The sequence below is a fragment of the Podarcis liolepis genome (genome assembly GCF_965112155.1).
Source record: "Podarcis liolepis genome assembly, chromosome: 9".
Lineage (NCBI taxonomy): Eukaryota > Metazoa > Chordata > Lepidosauria > Squamata > Lacertidae > Podarcis > Podarcis liolepis.
Window position 1 is genome coordinate 52065753 of NC_139564.1, and position 16862 is coordinate 52082614.

General features: G+C 43.6%; 1 protein-coding gene across 9 annotated transcripts in view; it reads right to left on the minus strand.

The window, feature by feature from the left end:
• Positions 1 to 1209: 1209 nt before the first annotated feature.
• Positions 1210 to 16862, minus strand: part of FAT1 (FAT atypical cadherin 1) — a 122153-nt gene continuing 106500 nt past the window's right edge. For 5 of the 9 annotated variants that reach the window (XM_083459492.1, XM_083459490.1, XM_083459494.1 and 2 more), the window contains exons 25-29: positions 13564 to 14195; positions 11853 to 11990; positions 8682 to 8741; positions 3756 to 3791; positions 1210 to 2719 (exon numbers count right to left, since the gene is read on the minus strand). In XM_083459492.1, coding sequence (XP_083315618.1) covers positions 2094 to 2719; positions 3756 to 3791; positions 8682 to 8741; positions 11853 to 11990; positions 13564 to 14195 — 1492 coding nt within the window. In that variant the 3' untranslated portion in view covers positions 1210 to 2093. Of the gene's footprint in view, positions 2720 to 3755; positions 3792 to 8681; positions 8742 to 9412; positions 11258 to 11852; positions 11991 to 13563; positions 14196 to 16862 lie in introns of those variants that run through there. The other 4 variants (XR_014515794.1, XM_083459489.1, XM_083459491.1 and 1 more) reach the window with 4 other exon arrangements.

Sequence of the window (16862 nt, forward strand, 5' to 3'; positions counted from 1 at the left end):
GTTCAGTGCCAAACTCCTGCTCTGGAGGTAGGACTCAAACCAATGGCTTCAAGTTGCAAGAAAGGAGATTCTGAGTAAACATCAGGAAGAACTTTCTGTTTGACAGCAGAACAGGTTCCCTTGGGAGATGGTGGACTCTCCTTCCTTTGAAGGTTCTAAGCAGAGGTTGGGTGCATATCTTTCATGGATGCTTTAGAAGAGATTCCTGCTTTGCAAGGGGGGTTCACAAGATGACCCTTGGGGTCGATTCCACTTCTACAATTCCATGGTTCTACATAAGAGTAAGGCTGCACTTGCTGCTCCCTTCCATCGTGCACCCATCGCCTGGTCCTATGCTCCTCCCCTTGTATTGGAAGGTGACGGTCTGAAGCAGGGAGCCCTGCTGCACTCATGTAAGCTCAATGCATGTTCACTCATGGAGCTTACACAAGTATGGCAGACCCTCCACTTTCTCCTTCAATAAGCAGGGCCTGCAGGCCCACACCCCCCTCAAGCAATGCTAAGCACATGCTTGCATAGGACAAGGGGTTTGAATACATTCCTAAATATACAGAGGGGTGCATCCGGCAGATCAGCATTATGCATGTATCGAGCATGCAGTGATCATGCCAATTTCCCATGTTTTCCTAGCAAATGCCTGGCATGTCCCTTGGCCAGAGCACTTATTTTACATGGGTAGACAATCTCGGGCTGTGCTGTTAGATGTTAAGTGGCATGTGAATGATAAAGCACGGTTATGTTTTCGCTGGGATTTCGACAATGAGATTCTTCATCCAACAGCAGAATTGCATCATTGCCACTAAATAGGCTGAGAACCAAATCCAAAGCACTAGCAGCAGTCAAAAGGAATAAGAGGATTCTGGAAATCATTATGAAGACTACTACCTCTGTGATCTTCTAAGTAACTGTTGGATATGCTTATTCTCCCCAGAGAATGGGGTGGAGGTATAACTGTATAACACTCACCGGTGCTACAATCAGTGCATAAAAGAGAAGCATCTGAAACGGGATTCTCATCCTTACATATTGCATCCATTCATCCCATTTGTGCTACTCTTTATTTTAATGAATTAAGCAGGCTCATGCTGCCATCTGGTGGGCTGTATAAGGAACACCATTTTTGTTTTGTTCTTTTGCTGGCTAGGCTTGCACTAAGCAACGCATCTGCAACGTTACACCTGTGTAATAGATATGAAGTAGATAACGGTGAACAAAGCTAAAGTATTTTATTAATAATTTATTGTCAGTAAGAAAGACTGGCTAATGGTAGATTTCAGTAAAAACCTTTACAAGACCATTGCATCACAAATATACAGACACTATAAAACTGTGCCATGGTGGTTTTGGTTCTAAATAGGTATGCAGTGGCTTCCCTCCTCCCGCCCCCCACACTTTTCAAGAAAGGAAAAATGTGTAACTGTCCTAGAGTACAGAAACCCAGGTGGGATATTTCCATGTTCGTCACCCAGAAAATATCAGGAATCTTTTACAGCTGGAAATTATGTACACTTGGAAATGCATGATTACATAGAAATCTATAAATGAAATGTCACACTTCTGTGGAAAACAAAACAAAACGGTGAACTGCTGAATGCTATAAGACCCAGGGCGTGTTGGTTTAATGGCACACTAAAAACACCACTAGAATCAGTGGAAATCAAGTTTCGAAAGTATCTACAAAATCTAGTTAAAATTATCGAAATCAAAACTGTACATAAAATTTACAAAAAGAGATAAGAAAAAAAATGATTTGCTCTTGAACGATATAAATACATTTATCATGCTAAAATGAGGAAGTGGTATGTGTTTTTGCTTTATTTCTTTTAACATAGACAATGTAAGTACAAAAAACACTTTTTTGGGGGGATGGCACAGCCAATGGGAGACTTGTGATCAGTCAAGCGGTGGGAACGAGGTCAGGAAATGGTTAACAAGTTGAAATCCAGTGCAGCCATGCCAATTTTAGCTCACTGAAACAAAAGCGGCTTAAGCATTGCTGCCAAGAAAAATAAGCTCTCCGATATTTTTCTCTAGAATACTTTTTTATTTTTTAAGTTCATTAACATCCAGGCACTTTTAATTGAGGAAGGGTGTCAGACTTCTGTGTGGTGCTGAGGCTCGAGCGAAGGGATGATCACCTCTTCGAAATGTCCATCGTCTCCACTCTCATAGTCACTCAGCATGGCCTCAGACTCCATTTCACAGCATGCCGACACGTCGGAGCAGGAAGCTGTGGAAGCGTACACAGACATGGACATGTTGTCTATGGGGGGCGCTTCAAAGTCTCTGCTGTACCCTACTGTGTAAGGAGCAAAGGGTTCTCTGTAATTCCCGGAGACTCCGTTGTTTGTGTTCTGAGGTTCTGACAGGTCTGGCGGATAGTGATGGGGAAGGTACTGGCTGAGATTGAACCTCTGCCTGCTCCTCGCAGAGGATCCCAAGCTACCTACAGCAGGCATGTCCCTGGATTGCTGTATTGAGTCAAACTGATCACTGTACTCGGGTGGCAATGGTGGGAGGTCGTCAGGCACTGGGAAGTCGTCCGGCGGAGGTGGAAAGTCACTCTCAATGTCGTAACCTCCAGGGTAGTAGTCTGCATCAATGGAATTTGGATCTGTATACAGGGGTGCCGCCTCCTCAACCACCTCGTAATTCGGATACTCCTGTATGCCAGGCAGTTGGACATTGGGCATCCAGTCAGAGGTATCCCAGTGATAGCCTGAAGGGCAAAAACAAAGCAGGTTTCAGTATCTAACACTGAAAAATCAATATACTGCACTAAGGACAACACAACCACCAGCTATTAGAACACAAGAGGAATGGGAGGAATCTGCCCCCGAGGTTAACGAACATTCAACATTACAACAGCAAGGTCAAGGTGCACCATGCAAATAGTTTATTGTATTATTCAAGTCTGGGCTAACTAGAATCACAACATACCTCACCCTAAAGTGAGGTAAGGAATGAGCTGGTACACATCGGCAGGAAAATCATTCTTTGCATAAAATAAAAGTGTCTGAAAGCCTGTTAGTGGAACAATCTGGTGCATGGTAACTACATTTATCTCAGTGTAATGTTTGCAACAAGCTCGTGGCTCTGTTTGAAATAAAGTCTGGCATGATCTGAGCCATGTTTACTCAGAAGTACGTCCTACCGAGCCCTGTGGTACTTACTCTGGAGTAACAGTGTGCAGAATTGCAAGATTAGTCCATCAAAATTAGCAAGATTATGAAAACTCACCCCACTGATTTCAATGGGTTTTAAATTACAATTTGATTTTTCCGGACTGAGGCCAGTAAGTTTAAGATTCCCTAACTGTTAAAGCATCCATAACACTTACCAGTTTAGTATTAATGTTATTAATTGCTGCCCATTGGCTGTGGAGTTAATTTTATAACAGAACCCCTACGAAACTATTAGTAAGGACACTCAGGCATTCAAATGCAAAAACAAAAGTCTCCATATAAGCCAATCATGCAGAAAATCACTTTCTGTTGGAGGGCAAAAATATAATATTGCACTTGAAACAAAAGTGCTTACTGGCTTGACTGGTAAAACATCACTATGTTACAAGTATCAAGATTTTGTGATCCCTTCTACAAAGGGGAAATTGCACTGGGCTAGAATAAGCGTCTAGTAACTGGAGGCAAATAACTGCATACATACACAGTGAGCAAACCAAGTTAGTGTCGGGGGCCAAATATTAACAGAAACATTTCCGTGAATGGCAACAAACAACTACATGCAGAAGTCACCTCTTGAATTGCTCAGGTCGGGAACAGCGAAAGACTCTTTAGGTGGCAAAGTGGAGAGAGAGGGAAAAAAGATGTGCAGTTAGGCATCAAGTAGTTCAAAAGAACTCAATAGCCTAAAAACAGTAAGAACGTAGACAATGGCAACAGTAACAATACCCCTTCTATTGTCCCCTTGTAAGTTAAGGAAGGGAGACTTTATAGTTTAAAGGTGAGATCCAAAGAGATACTTTAGATATGCAAAATAAGATTCTAAAAACTTTTTTATTCCCTTCAAACAGTCATATCACAAACTGCTTCTGTAAAGTCCCCAACGGGTCATGTGGGATGTTGTTTCGAGAAACAAACTCTTGAGTGTGTAGAAATAATTGTGTGGTTCTTTGGATCCTGATCGAAGACAGGGCTTGGAAAGAAGGATGGAGGCCCAGCAAGGTAGCTGACGGACAAGTAAAAACCCTGAACACACATTATTGATTGAATATGGCTTCTCTGATGGGGCTTAATTGTTTTGTATATTTGTGGTTTTGTTTTGTTTATCCTTGTGGCTAATTCTGGAATCAGCTGTCTATTGTCATGCACAGCCTAACAGCTGAATAGATTACTGAAACAGGGTGTTTTAGAGACAATGAAGCTGTCTAATAACCATGAACCTAAACTTCAAAAATTAGATTAATAGTTTGATAATATAGATTTATGAACCTGTTTTGCACAGACTAAAACAAACCTTTTCATTACATAGTGAGCCTTGGTTGCCAGTTCAAATCATTGGTGTCCTAGCCATAGGCACCAAGGGGGGTGGGGAAGGGGCCACGGGGCCCCCATATTTGCAGTGTGCTGATGTCATGTGCACACGCCATCGTGCGGCCCCCGGCCCCCTCAATCGCGAGGGCAAGGCAGCAACCCTGGTCCCAGCCCCTTACAAACCGAGGCTCTGTTATATAAGATTTCAGGGGGATAGTTGTCTAGGGAAGTGTTCCATTGATTTAGTGCTTGCTGAGTAAAATCTTAAAGAAATGATTTTGAAGACTTTCTTTTAGGCTTTACAAGTGGGAACTGCAACAACATGTGGCAGCACAGAGTACTCTTGTTTGGGATTCCAGCCAGACAACCAGGACCCTCCCCCCCCAAAGAATACAATTTTCCGGAATACACCTTTTCCAACCCCTTTCCATCATTCAGCACTCCACGGCGTGCTCAATTGTCACTGAAGAGTCATCCCCCCTATTCGACCTCCTAAAATATGTTTTGAACTTCTGCAAACTTTGTGTTCCTCCAAATCTGCAGGTACCTCTCTGCGGCTGGTGCCACACTGGCTACATTGTAAGGGCTGGCAGTCGGAAAATGAGTTTGCCATTACTAAATAGGATACATCTTAATCTCTTTTGTTGTCTAGAGCTTAACCCTGCTTCAAATGCCCTCCTGCAACTAAACCTGTAAGCAAGCCTAAGCAAGTTCAATGAAATTGTTTTTTTTATTATGTTCTTGTTTTTAGCTTGTATTTTATGTTGTGAACTGCCCTGAGATCTAAAGATGAAGGGGTGGATACAAATAAAATAAATAAATGAAACAGTAGCACTCTCCTTCCCTGTATATCCCTGCATTATTTTCTTTCTGTTTCCCTGAGTTGAGGATGTTAAGATCATTTACAGCAGGAATGTATCCTCTTTCTACACTATAAAGCTCCATGTATACTGATAGCAGCATTTGACAAACCAACTTACAACACATGTAAGGGATGTCAGAAATGCACAGCCTGTATCTAGAAGACATAGTCTTTTTTTACAATTGTATTGTTTATCTAGCTTGACCCTAAAGGAACATTTCCCACCCGCTAATACAAACAGATACAGTGGTACAGATACAGCTTATTTTTCGCTCTATAGGACGCACTTTTTCCCCTTCAAAAATGAAGGGGAAATGTGTGTGCGTCCTATGGAGCGAAGACGCCATAGCCCCGTGACCCTCTCTCGGCTGGAGAGGTGGTGCGCGGCTATGGCAGGAGCCTCTACAGCCCCGTGTCACCTCTCCAGCCGGGAGAGCGCGCGCGCAGGGCTAAAGCAGCCCCCCGCGACCCTCTCCTGGCTGGAGAGGTGACGCACGGCTATGGCAGGAGCCTCTATAGCCCCGTGTCACCTCTCCAGCCGGGAGAGCGAGCGCGGGGCTAAAGAAGCACCCCGCGACCCTCTCCCGGCTATGGCATGAGCCTCTATAGCCGCGCATCACCTCTCCAGCCGGGAGAGCGCACGCGGGCTAAGCAGCCCCCCACGACCCTCTCCCGGCTGGAGAGGTGACGCGCGGCTATGGCAGGAGCCTCTCCGCTGCGCCTTTCCGCTGCTCCCTGACCTGCTCTTTGGTGCTGGTGGTGGGCTTCCCCCCGCCAGCCCCAAAGAGCAGGTCGAAAGGAACCTGAAGCCTGGAGAGCGAGAGGGGTCAGTGCACACCGACCCCTCTCGCTCTCCAGGCTTCCAAGGTAGCCGCCTGAACGGCACCTTGTTTTAGAGCGGGAAAACAAGAGGGGTAAAGTTCTCCCCCTCTCTGTGCAGTGCCTCCTGCCGCTTCACTGAATGGGCGCTGGGCAGAGAGGGGGAGAATTTTTTTGTCTTGTTCTCCCCCCTCTAAAACAAAGTGCATCCTATTGTCCGGTGCGTCCTATGGTGCGAAAAATACGGTAGTTTATGAACAACTTGGATTAAGAACACTGCAAACCCGGAAGTAGGTGTTTGGGTTTGTGAGCTTTGCCTTGGAATAAGAACATGTTCTGTTTCCTGTTGAGTGTGTTCCATTTGTAAATTGAGTACCCCACTGCTATGGGAAACCACGCCTTGGTTTAAGAACGCTTTGGTTTAAGAACGGACTTCCGGAACGGATTAAGTTCGTAAACCAAGGTACCACTGTAGATGTCTATCTATGCATAGAAGCTGATTCAAAGAGCATTTTCTACAGAGTCAAAAATGAGCAGGATAAAAGGAGAGGACTATTTCCAAAAACATTAAAGTCTTGATTATTTTCTCCTTGTAGTCTACCACACAGAAGAGGTGTACCCCAGGGAAAGAAGAAACCTACGCTGGGAAAAAGTTATGGTACGAGCCTGGTGTGAATCAAAACTTTACTGAGGCTGGTACTATTGAGGCTGTCTGCAGGTACGTTAACAGGAGAACTAAATCTGTCTGATGATCAACATTTTCAGGTACTCTCTAGAATATCACAGTATTTATATCACACTTGTTCTGTGCATTTAAGATGTTTTGTGTACCATTCAGTAATCCTGTAAAGTAAGCTGTTTTATTATCACCATCACCATCATTACATACGGGGAAAGTGGCATATTCGGAGTACTTAGTGGCCAGCCAGCAAATTAATGGCTGACCTAAAATTTGAACTGGAAACACCTCAGTTCATAGCTCATGTTGTTAAACATCGCACCAAACTTCCTTTCTGTTTACATTCAACCACCCAGCTACAATATACCTAGGCTTTAAACAGTGCCACAGAACTGTTCACTTGTTCATCTCTACTATCTCAACAGAAGGGGGGGAGTAGTATTGTTAATAGGATTGCTTCTTTTCTCTTCTGGTTATGCAAGACCTACAAGGATTTCATGAGCTAAATCTTCATATATATTAACATAAACAAATCATAGAGATGTAGAGTTGGAAGAGACCCCTGGGGTCGTCAAGTCCAACTTCCTGCAATGCAGGAAACTCAGCTAAAGCATTCATGGCAGATAACCATCTAACATCTGCTTAAAAATCTCCAAGGAAGGAGAGCCCACAACTTCCTGAAGGAGTACTGTGTATAGCATGCACTGGTGTGAAGTGTGTTCTTCAATCCTCTTTTCATTCATGACATTGCATGGGGCAGTTCTCGCTTGTTCCAGCTGCAAAATGAATGGGTTAAGAGCTGGGCGATAGCTCCGATACTGGCAAAGCCTTTGTGTGGAGAAGAGGGAAGGGGAAAGATGCTGTAAGGAAGAACTTGGCCCTATGATGGCAGATTGCTACTGCTCACCTATGGGGAAGAATGAGGCTGAGAGACAGGATGTCAGGGACTGGACACTGAGGAATGGGCACTGGGACAATGTGGGTTTGGAGACTGACTTGGAAGAAGGGATCTGTGATTTGAGGGAGCCTGTAATATTCAAAGGCAGGAGAAGCTGCAGGATTGGAGAGTGGAGAACAAGGGGAGGAAGGGATAGGTCAGGCTGGTGTAGAGTCAAGGAGAGGCATAGGCAAATTCAGCCCTCCAGATGTTTTGGGACTACAACTCCCATCATCCCTAGCTAACAGGACCAGTGGTCAGGGATGATGGGAACTGTAGTCCCAAAATATCTGGAAGGCCAAGTTTGCCTATGCCTGGTCAAAGGCTTCCACACCTCCTCTTCCTGCCATCACCTCTCCTGTTTCACTGTCTCCCAGGACCAGAAGAGGACTGAAGTGGGAGGAGAAAAGGTTACATGCAGGCAGAGTCTTTGCCTGCTTGAGTGCAGCTCAGATAGGGGAGATACATAAACTGGGAGCAGAGCTTCTCTGTTGTGGCTGCTGCCTTATCAGGTGCACATCTAGGAGTAACTGAGACACACAGGACTGATGGGCATGCCTTCTCCTATTCAGGGAATGTACTTGTGATAATAAAGGGATAATCTGTGCTCAGTGTTATGGTAACATGCCAGGATTTGATGCTGTTTTCATGTTAGAATGCCCTAGTGCATGAATACACGCAGAGGTGGTCTTTTCGGAAATTGAGTCAAAAAAATGTGAGAATAGATTAAACATCCCCATTTGTGTGTCTATTAAAGCAAACCATTGTGTATGCTGTTTATAAGAAACGATGTATCTTATTTTAATACCTCCAATGCATTAATACATTCCTAGAAGAGAAATGCATGCAACGTTCTGCCCAGACCATAAATAAAAAGTGAAAACTATATACCTTCTTTTCCCACCGAGTCAACAACAGCATTGACAAGGTGTATTACAGTCACTAGGGAAGCTTGTAAAAAGTATGGGAAGGAGCAAATTAAAAGAGAAACTTATAATTAGCAGCAGTTTCAAACAGCATATAAAAGCATACCAAGAAACATAAAAAAGCAACAACGCTTAAAAATCTTCTAATAATTACACACAACTGCACGTTTCAAGTGGGGTTAGGCACATAATGTTTACACAAGCACCAGTGGCATTCTGTTCTGATTGTGAATACACATTCAAAAAAATTCTATGCTTTTGCCTCTTTGAATATACTCTGGACTCTGCAAACAGCTCTAAATGAATGGTCTGGAAAGGTTATTAGAACAGGAAATGGATTGCAAAGATGAACATGCGTATATACATTTTAGCAATCATCAGGGCTCATTCGCACTTTACTTTTAGTATCTGGGAATGGATACTGAAGCGCAACATACATGTGTGATGTCAATTGTGAATGGCACTCGTTGATTTAAACGGCCAATTTTCACACATAAATGCCCAATTCTTTCTCAGTTGCTCCTATTCTTTTTTAAACAGGAAAAAATTGTTTATACAGACATTCACCATTCATAATTGATGCACTGCACATGTATATTATTTTATTTACAAACAGAGTAAGGTGTGAACTAGTCCTAAGTCAAGTTTGCATGTATCATTTCACTGGTTCGTTTTACTGATACAATAATTCCCCCCCCCCCCAAGGACTGCAGGTGGTAGATCAAAATTTGCTGAAATTCAAAATGGCACCTCAGTTTTGCAAATGGAACTTGTTTTGTGGCTGTTATGTGTCCTAAAGCCCTATGCTGCTTCTCCACAGCTGGTCTGCAAACACCTCCCCCACAGCCAATGCATAGGATGTTCACAATTTTTTAACTTCTAAAAAAGGAAGAATAAATAAGAATTCTGGGAAATAATCCAGCTTTTATGAGTGCAAAACCAAAGGTAAGAGGTGTGGTTGGTAGGAATGTCGAGCAGGTTTTATGTGAAGTTCATGACAGGGGAAGGCAAGTTGAAGAATCAGAGAAAAGGTTAAGTGGAGGTCATTTTTAAAAGCACTAAAAGGTTTAATGAAACAGGCTTGGATCAAGGCTATTTCATAAGGTAATGCAGCTGACGTGTAGGAAGAGGAAAAGGAGGACAGGTTCAGTGATCAGGGACTGCAATCTTTCCAGTGTTTTATTTTTCCATTTCCAAAGTTCGTTAGTAAGAAGGGATGGATGCCAATTGCATATAAATGCTAGGCAAGCCCAACAGGTTCAAAATTATTGGCTATGATGGCTAAAGACAAGTAAAATAGACAAGATAAATTTTCTGGGGGGGGGATCAGGAATTTTCCTGACACAAACTGAAAGCTTGCAATTCAAAGTTTTCTGGAATAGTCTACATCGCAGGGCAGGATGGCTGGAGGCAGGATACAGGAAGCAAACAAACTGAGGAGAAAATGGAGAAGGGGCAGTAGAAGAGGAATAGAAAGTCAGAGAAAGTGAGGGAAGAAGGGGAAGGGGGTGAAGTGGAGCCAAAAATTCACCCAGAGCCCAGCAATGGGAGAGGCTGCATGGACAGAGGGAAGCGGGTGGGGAAGCAACACAAGATACAGAGGCAACGGGAATGTGAGTGGAAAAGCTGGAGAGTGGGGAGGGAAAATTTTGAAATAACCAGCCAAATTGTTGGCTAGGATTCTCTGGTTCTCTAATTAACTGGCTGAGTGGAGAACTGGCAAGCTAAGTGTCATGCTCATAGCTGCATAATATTGTCAACTGTGACTTTCAATTCTGACATTTACCATTTGCATTCCTTTCTTTTATCACTCTGAATCATACTAGCGTATTTGGAACTTGCAGCCAGCCATAGAGAAACGAACGGTGCGTACTAGTTGTTACAGTGCAAAACTATAAACTCGTTTCAAAACACTACTTCTGTTCTACAGCTTTTTTTAAGTTCCTTTAGCACTGAAAAACCATTAATGCATATACATATAACAAACACACACACACACATACACAGAAACGTCACTGAAAGTGCTAGTGATCAGTAAAAAATAAAAAAAATAAACTTACTTTTTTTTGGTTAAGTAATAAAAGGAAGTTTTATGTTGAGACCACAAACAAGTTAATACACTGAAATAAGCAGACAGGACATCTTGGCTGAGCATGAGCAAAATACTATGTATTTTAAAATGGTAGCCAATTATTTTCCTAAGCTTAGTAACAAAAACATAAATGAAGCTTTGGAGTAATTTAAAAAATAACCCAATGAAGGTCAAATCCAAAGTAAATTCACTGAGTACTTTTGACAGGTCAGGGCCACTTTCAGAGTGTTTCGCTCACACTGACAATAGAATAGGGCCTGATTCAGTGAAGTGGAATGTCTTCCATGCACAGAGATTTGGCACACATCTGCTCCTTATCGTGGCATAAGCCAGGCAGAACACAATAAAAGCCCTGCTGGACAACTTCCTTCATTACTAACGTAATCAGACTTACAAGCCAGTCCCTCATACTCTGCTTTCACTCAGTACTGCTCTGATCCATATGGGAGCTGAGGCAGCAGCAAGGAAAAAGAGGAGACAAATGAAGCAGTAATCCAGTTTTCAGACATTTTAAAACCTCACTCCATCCCACACACCTCCAATATTCATAACCTCACTATTTTTACAAAAAGAATACTCCTTGTCTTCACATCAAACATTAAACATTAACCATCACAGGTTTAAGCGACTTATAGCCAGCTTATGACGTCGTCTGCAACTTATAATAATGCATCTCTGCAGAAGTGGCTCACTCACCCAGAGGGGTGGAGACACAGTAATGGCCTCCCAGCAAAAGCATCACTGCTGTTTACCAGGAAGCTGAGGGGCAATACTGTGGCGTCGTCTGTGATGTGTGTTGCACCTATGCAAGCACCTGGTTGTCTCTGCCCATGCGCCAACTCACACCTCACTTTCCTAGCATGTGAGAGTACTGCTGCTGCTACTGGGAGGCCATTGCTGCAGTTCTTTGCCCAACTGGGTGAGCCGGTCCTGACAGAATATGATATGCCTGTTGATATTTGTAATGCCAGCGTGAGGCACCTCTGGGGAGATGGTAGACAAGGAAACAGAGCGACATGAAACAGCAAGGCATCATCTACCTACCATTATCATCACATGATTCTGACTGGAACGAGCTAAGGGACTGGACCTCCGACATGCTCTCTCTAGCGCTATAAGGCTGAGAAACCTTTTCTTCCAGGGGCTTCTTTGAAAGGCAAGAGTCAAGATCTACAACTTTAGCTGAAAGACAAAGAGACAGGCAGAAATAATTATTGTGACAACCAACTTCAACATGCCCCTACAGTTACAGTCGTACCCTGGTTTTTGAACAGCTTAGTTCTTGAACGTTTTGGCTCCCGAACGTCGCAAACCTGAAGTGAATGTTTCAGTTTGCGAACTATTTTTGGAAGCCGAACGTCCGATGGGGCTTCTGCGGCTTCCGATTGGCTGCAGGAGCTTCCTGCAGCCAATCAGAAGCCATGCTTTGGTTTTTGAACGTTTTGGAAGTCGAATGGACTTCCAGAACGGATTCCATTCGACTTCCAAGGTATAAATGTACTAGAAACAAGACAAAAAATTAAGCTCGACTGTTTTAAAACCCCAGCATGCATTTTACTTGAAGCCTGATTTTATAGTTTTAATCGGTTTTTGTCTTTTCTGCGCTGCATTATTTTGTACATCGCTCAGGAAATGATGCTGGTTAAATGGGATATAAATTGTCTAAATAAATATACAGTGGTACCTTGGTTTAAGAACAGCCCTGTTTATGGTTTATGAACTCCGCAAAACTGGAAGTAGTGTCCCAGTTTGCAAACTTTACCTCGGTCTAAGAACAGAATCTGAATGGTGGAAGGCCACTGGCGACAGGAGGCCTCATTAGGGAAAGCACCCCTCGGTTTAAGAACGGTTTCTGTTTAAGAACGGACTTCTGGAATGGATTAAAGTTTCCTGCTTGGCAGGGGGTTGGACTCGATGGCCCTTGTGGTCTCTTCCAACTCTATGATTCTATGATTCTATGAAATTTGTAAACCGAGATACCACTGTATAGCAAAACACTGCAGTATACCACTCCCCTACAAATGTTTTTCAGAGCCAGTCTGAAATGGGAGCCTTATAGCGCTGTTTAGGCCTTCTGCAGTAGGAGGGTGGGAAAGAGGGAAAATACCACACATTTATTTCTTCTTCCTCACTCCCCTGAGGCCTTCCCCCTGTTGTCCTATATAACCCTAGAAGGTTTGTGTGTTGACTGTTAGTCTTGAAGGTGAGCTTCAGGGTGGGCAGCTAGGGTGCTGCTACCGTTGTCTCCTTTCCTTTTATCTGAAACATCCCCTTATAGCACAGGAGAGGATTCTTCCTCCCCAATATTCCTGCTAAGCAGCAGCCAGGGATTGCCTCTCCATTTCCCCCTTGGACACCCTAACATTCTCTGCCTACACTTCTCTCAACTACAGCCTGGACCGAAAGATTCACAGACTCTGCCAAAATTCTAGTTCCTTTAGATTTCCTTTTCCTCAAGCACAAGGCAGATCTGAGAGCTGCTCACAGAAAACAATGGAGAAATCTAGGATTTTGGCAAAGTTGTGACCAAAAAGCAGTGTTTCCTTCCCCTCCACAAAAGTTAGCAGCAAAATCAAGTATTTACTGCCTTTGATGTTCAACATCAACCTAGGAGTTCCCTCTTCTGAAAATGAGAGAGCTCTATTTTTATTTTAAATCAGTATGTCTTCAACCTTTGTAGACAACTGCTAAAAGGAGAAATCTCAATATCCTGCCAGCAAAGCTTTTTCAGTTCACAAAGGAGGCGGCGGCTTACTGTCATAATCGAAGTCCCAGCTGGGCTTCTGTATTGAGTCGCTGTCTGATGGTGAATTGGATGGAGGTGGGGGAGGCAAATTCGGAGCCACACTGCAGACAGCCACTGCTTTCCTGTGGCCATGAACGGAATCTGGGTTAAAAGTAGTAAACTCTGGGTGCTCTGGGATTGTGGAACCTTCAAAAGAGTTCCTGTCCAGATTGTTCCTTGAGTCACTTGGAATGCTCGGAGTATATGAAATGGGACGAACAGGCACCTGGGGTGGAATGTCAGAATAAATGTTCTTATTCAGCTTGGAATCAAAGTATGGCCTTTGCAAGAATGCTGTTGTTGTTCCCAGATGTTTGTCTTCAGGTTCTGGCTGGTTTTTCTTCTTCTTCTTCCGGATGACTTGGCGGCAGAAGACAAAAATCCCAACCAGTATGAAGACCCCTGCTATGAAAATGATAATTCCAATGACTTCTGCTAAGCTAATGTTCCAGGGGGTTGAAACATATTTGTTCAGGACGTCGGCACAATGTCTTCCTCCAAATCCGTGGCTACAATTGCAGTGATAGGCACCGTATGTGTTCTCACAGAGAGCGCCGTTCTGACATGGGCTTTCTAAGCATTCATCAACATCGGTTAAACACCTGCAATGAAACATTAACAGGTAAGGAACAGCTTACAAATGCACAAAATGGGAATGTGCATATATTTTTTCCATGTTAAAAATACTGTGACTCATCTGGAGTGTTGGGTGCCAATTTTCATTGTTCTTATCATTATTATCATAGTCTCCAACATTTTTCCAATGAAAATAGGGATGTCTTATTTAATACTAATAATATTATTTATACCCTGCCCATCTGACTGGGTTGCCTCAGTCACTCAGGGGGTGGGGGCTTACAACATATATAAAAACATGATAAAACATCAAACATTAAAAAGCTTCCCTATACAGTGCTGCCTTCAGATGTCTTCTAAAGGTTGCCTAGTTACTTATCTCTTTGGCTCGGGGACACTGCATAACTTCATACCTTCCAACATTTCTCTGATGAAAATAGGGGAGTCCTAAGGAAAAGTGAGGGATGCGGGTGGTGCTGTGGGTTAAACCACAGAGCCTAAGACTTGCCAATCAGAAGGTCAGCGGTTTGAATCCCCGCGACAGGGTGAGCTCCCGTTGCTCAGTTCCTGTTCCTGCCAACCTAGCAGTTCAAAAGCATGTCAAAGTGCAAGTAGATAAGTAGGTACTACTCCAGCGGGAAGGTAAACGGTGTTTCAGTGTGCTGCTCTGGTTCGCCAGAAGCGGCTTAGTCATGCTGGCCACATGACCCGAAAGTTGTATGCCGGCTCCCTCAGCCAATAAAGCGAGATGAGCATCGCAACCCCAGAGTTGGCCACGACTGGACCTAATGGCCAGGGGTCCCCTTTACCCTTTACCTTTAAGGAAAAGTGGAACGTTCCAGGATCAAATCAGAAACCGGGAAGGCTTCTGTAAATCCAGGACTGTTCCTGGAAAACAGGGACACCTGGAGGGTCTGTATTATTGATTCTATTATTATTACATTTTGTTCTAGTCTGGCCCTTTCTCCAAGGACCCCAGAACAGCACACATTGTCCATACCTTTTTATCCTCAACCCCACCCCTATGCTGCCACCCCTACATGCCTTTGTACAAGTTTATATGGAACTACACTTTTAATTATGTATTCTGTTTAAAGGTTATGTGTTACAGACAGCAAGAATTCTTATTTAATATAAAGAGTCTTTCATCAAGCAGTTACTTTGAACCAACCATATTTTCCAAACCATCTTCAAAGGCAGCCACATATCCAATACACTGGAGAAGTTTTAACAGGATGTTACCAGAGCACAGACAATTGCAGCCTGGGAATTACCCTATTTTTTGCGCCATAACACTCACTTTTTTCCTCCTAGAAAGTAAGGGGAAATGTCTGTGCGTGTTATGGAGCGAATGCCTACGGGTGGCGGGGGGGATCTGCTGCAGTCGTGAGCAGAGGATCTATGGTTCCCCTTCCTTCCCTCCTCCGTGGTTACAAAACATGGATCCACATGGATTCTCAGGATTTTTGCATTGGGCTACTCCAAACTCACTGTCAGATCACATGTCTGTGGCCACAGCATGAACCACAAAAATCATATATCCACTATTTCGTTTAGAATATTTTTTTTCTTGTTTTCCTCCTCTAAAAACTATGTGCGTGTTATGGTCTGGTGCGTGTTATAGAGCGAAAAATACGGTAATCACTTCATCACTTAGTGCCTCTTCTGGTACTCCACTCCTAGCTGGCACAATCTTTTTCATCTCTTTGCTGTCACTCAGTACCCCTCAGCCAGTGTTGGAAACTCCCATTGTTCTAGGCGCATTTTTGTGACAGGGAATTTCATTAGCGCGAGCAGTTAATGAGCTCTGGGCACAGTACTGCACTTAAGATTTCAGATTAAAACTGCAGAGTGGTAGGAAAGGAAGATCTTTTTCTGGCTCCCCACTTCCTGTGACTCTCTGAAGACTGGAGAAGAGACTCTCTTAAGAATATTAGGGAGGTGAAGAGGGGAAGGACTAGACCATGTGAAAAATGAACATCAGATTTTAGCTGCAGATCCTTCATTTTCAGCTTTGTACTCTTGTTATTAAAAACAAAACAAAAACGTGTGTAGACATTCCAATGTTACACCCATAACCTAGGCTTAAGGTGTCATTTAGCTCCTAACTTTCATATCTCAGATTCTAACATTGCCCTCAGCTAAAATCAGATCCTCACAGCAAGTTATTCAACAACTGGAACACCAGCACTGGAAGAGCTCCTGTTGACTTGAGTTCTAAGTATGCCAGGGAGTAGGATTAGGAAACAGCTCTTATTAATGAGCCAGTTTTAACCTGGACAGAGCCTGGTCATCCTATTCCACCCAACCTCCAGGCCCCTTCCTCGTTTTCTCCCACGCCAGCTGTTTTGCTGGCACCCTGGCTGGCAAGCAGGGAGAGGGATAGGAGAAAGGTCTCCCCCCTCTCTGTCAGCAGTGCCTGATGTGCCACTGACTTCACGGTGCACCAAGCTGCCTCACAAGCAGCCCCACCCCAACAACAATGTGTTTTGAAGCTGTCTTGGTATAGAATTTCTAGATTGGATTCAGGAAAATGCATTCTTCCAGGAACTGAAATTACATGGACACATTCATTTACCGTACTGCAGACAAAGTGGCAGCCAGGTTGCTACGCACGTGAGCTATTTTATCCTCAATGGGTTTAGCAGGTAAGTTGTAATGGGTTACTGCAGAAAGCCAAGGCAAAAACCAAC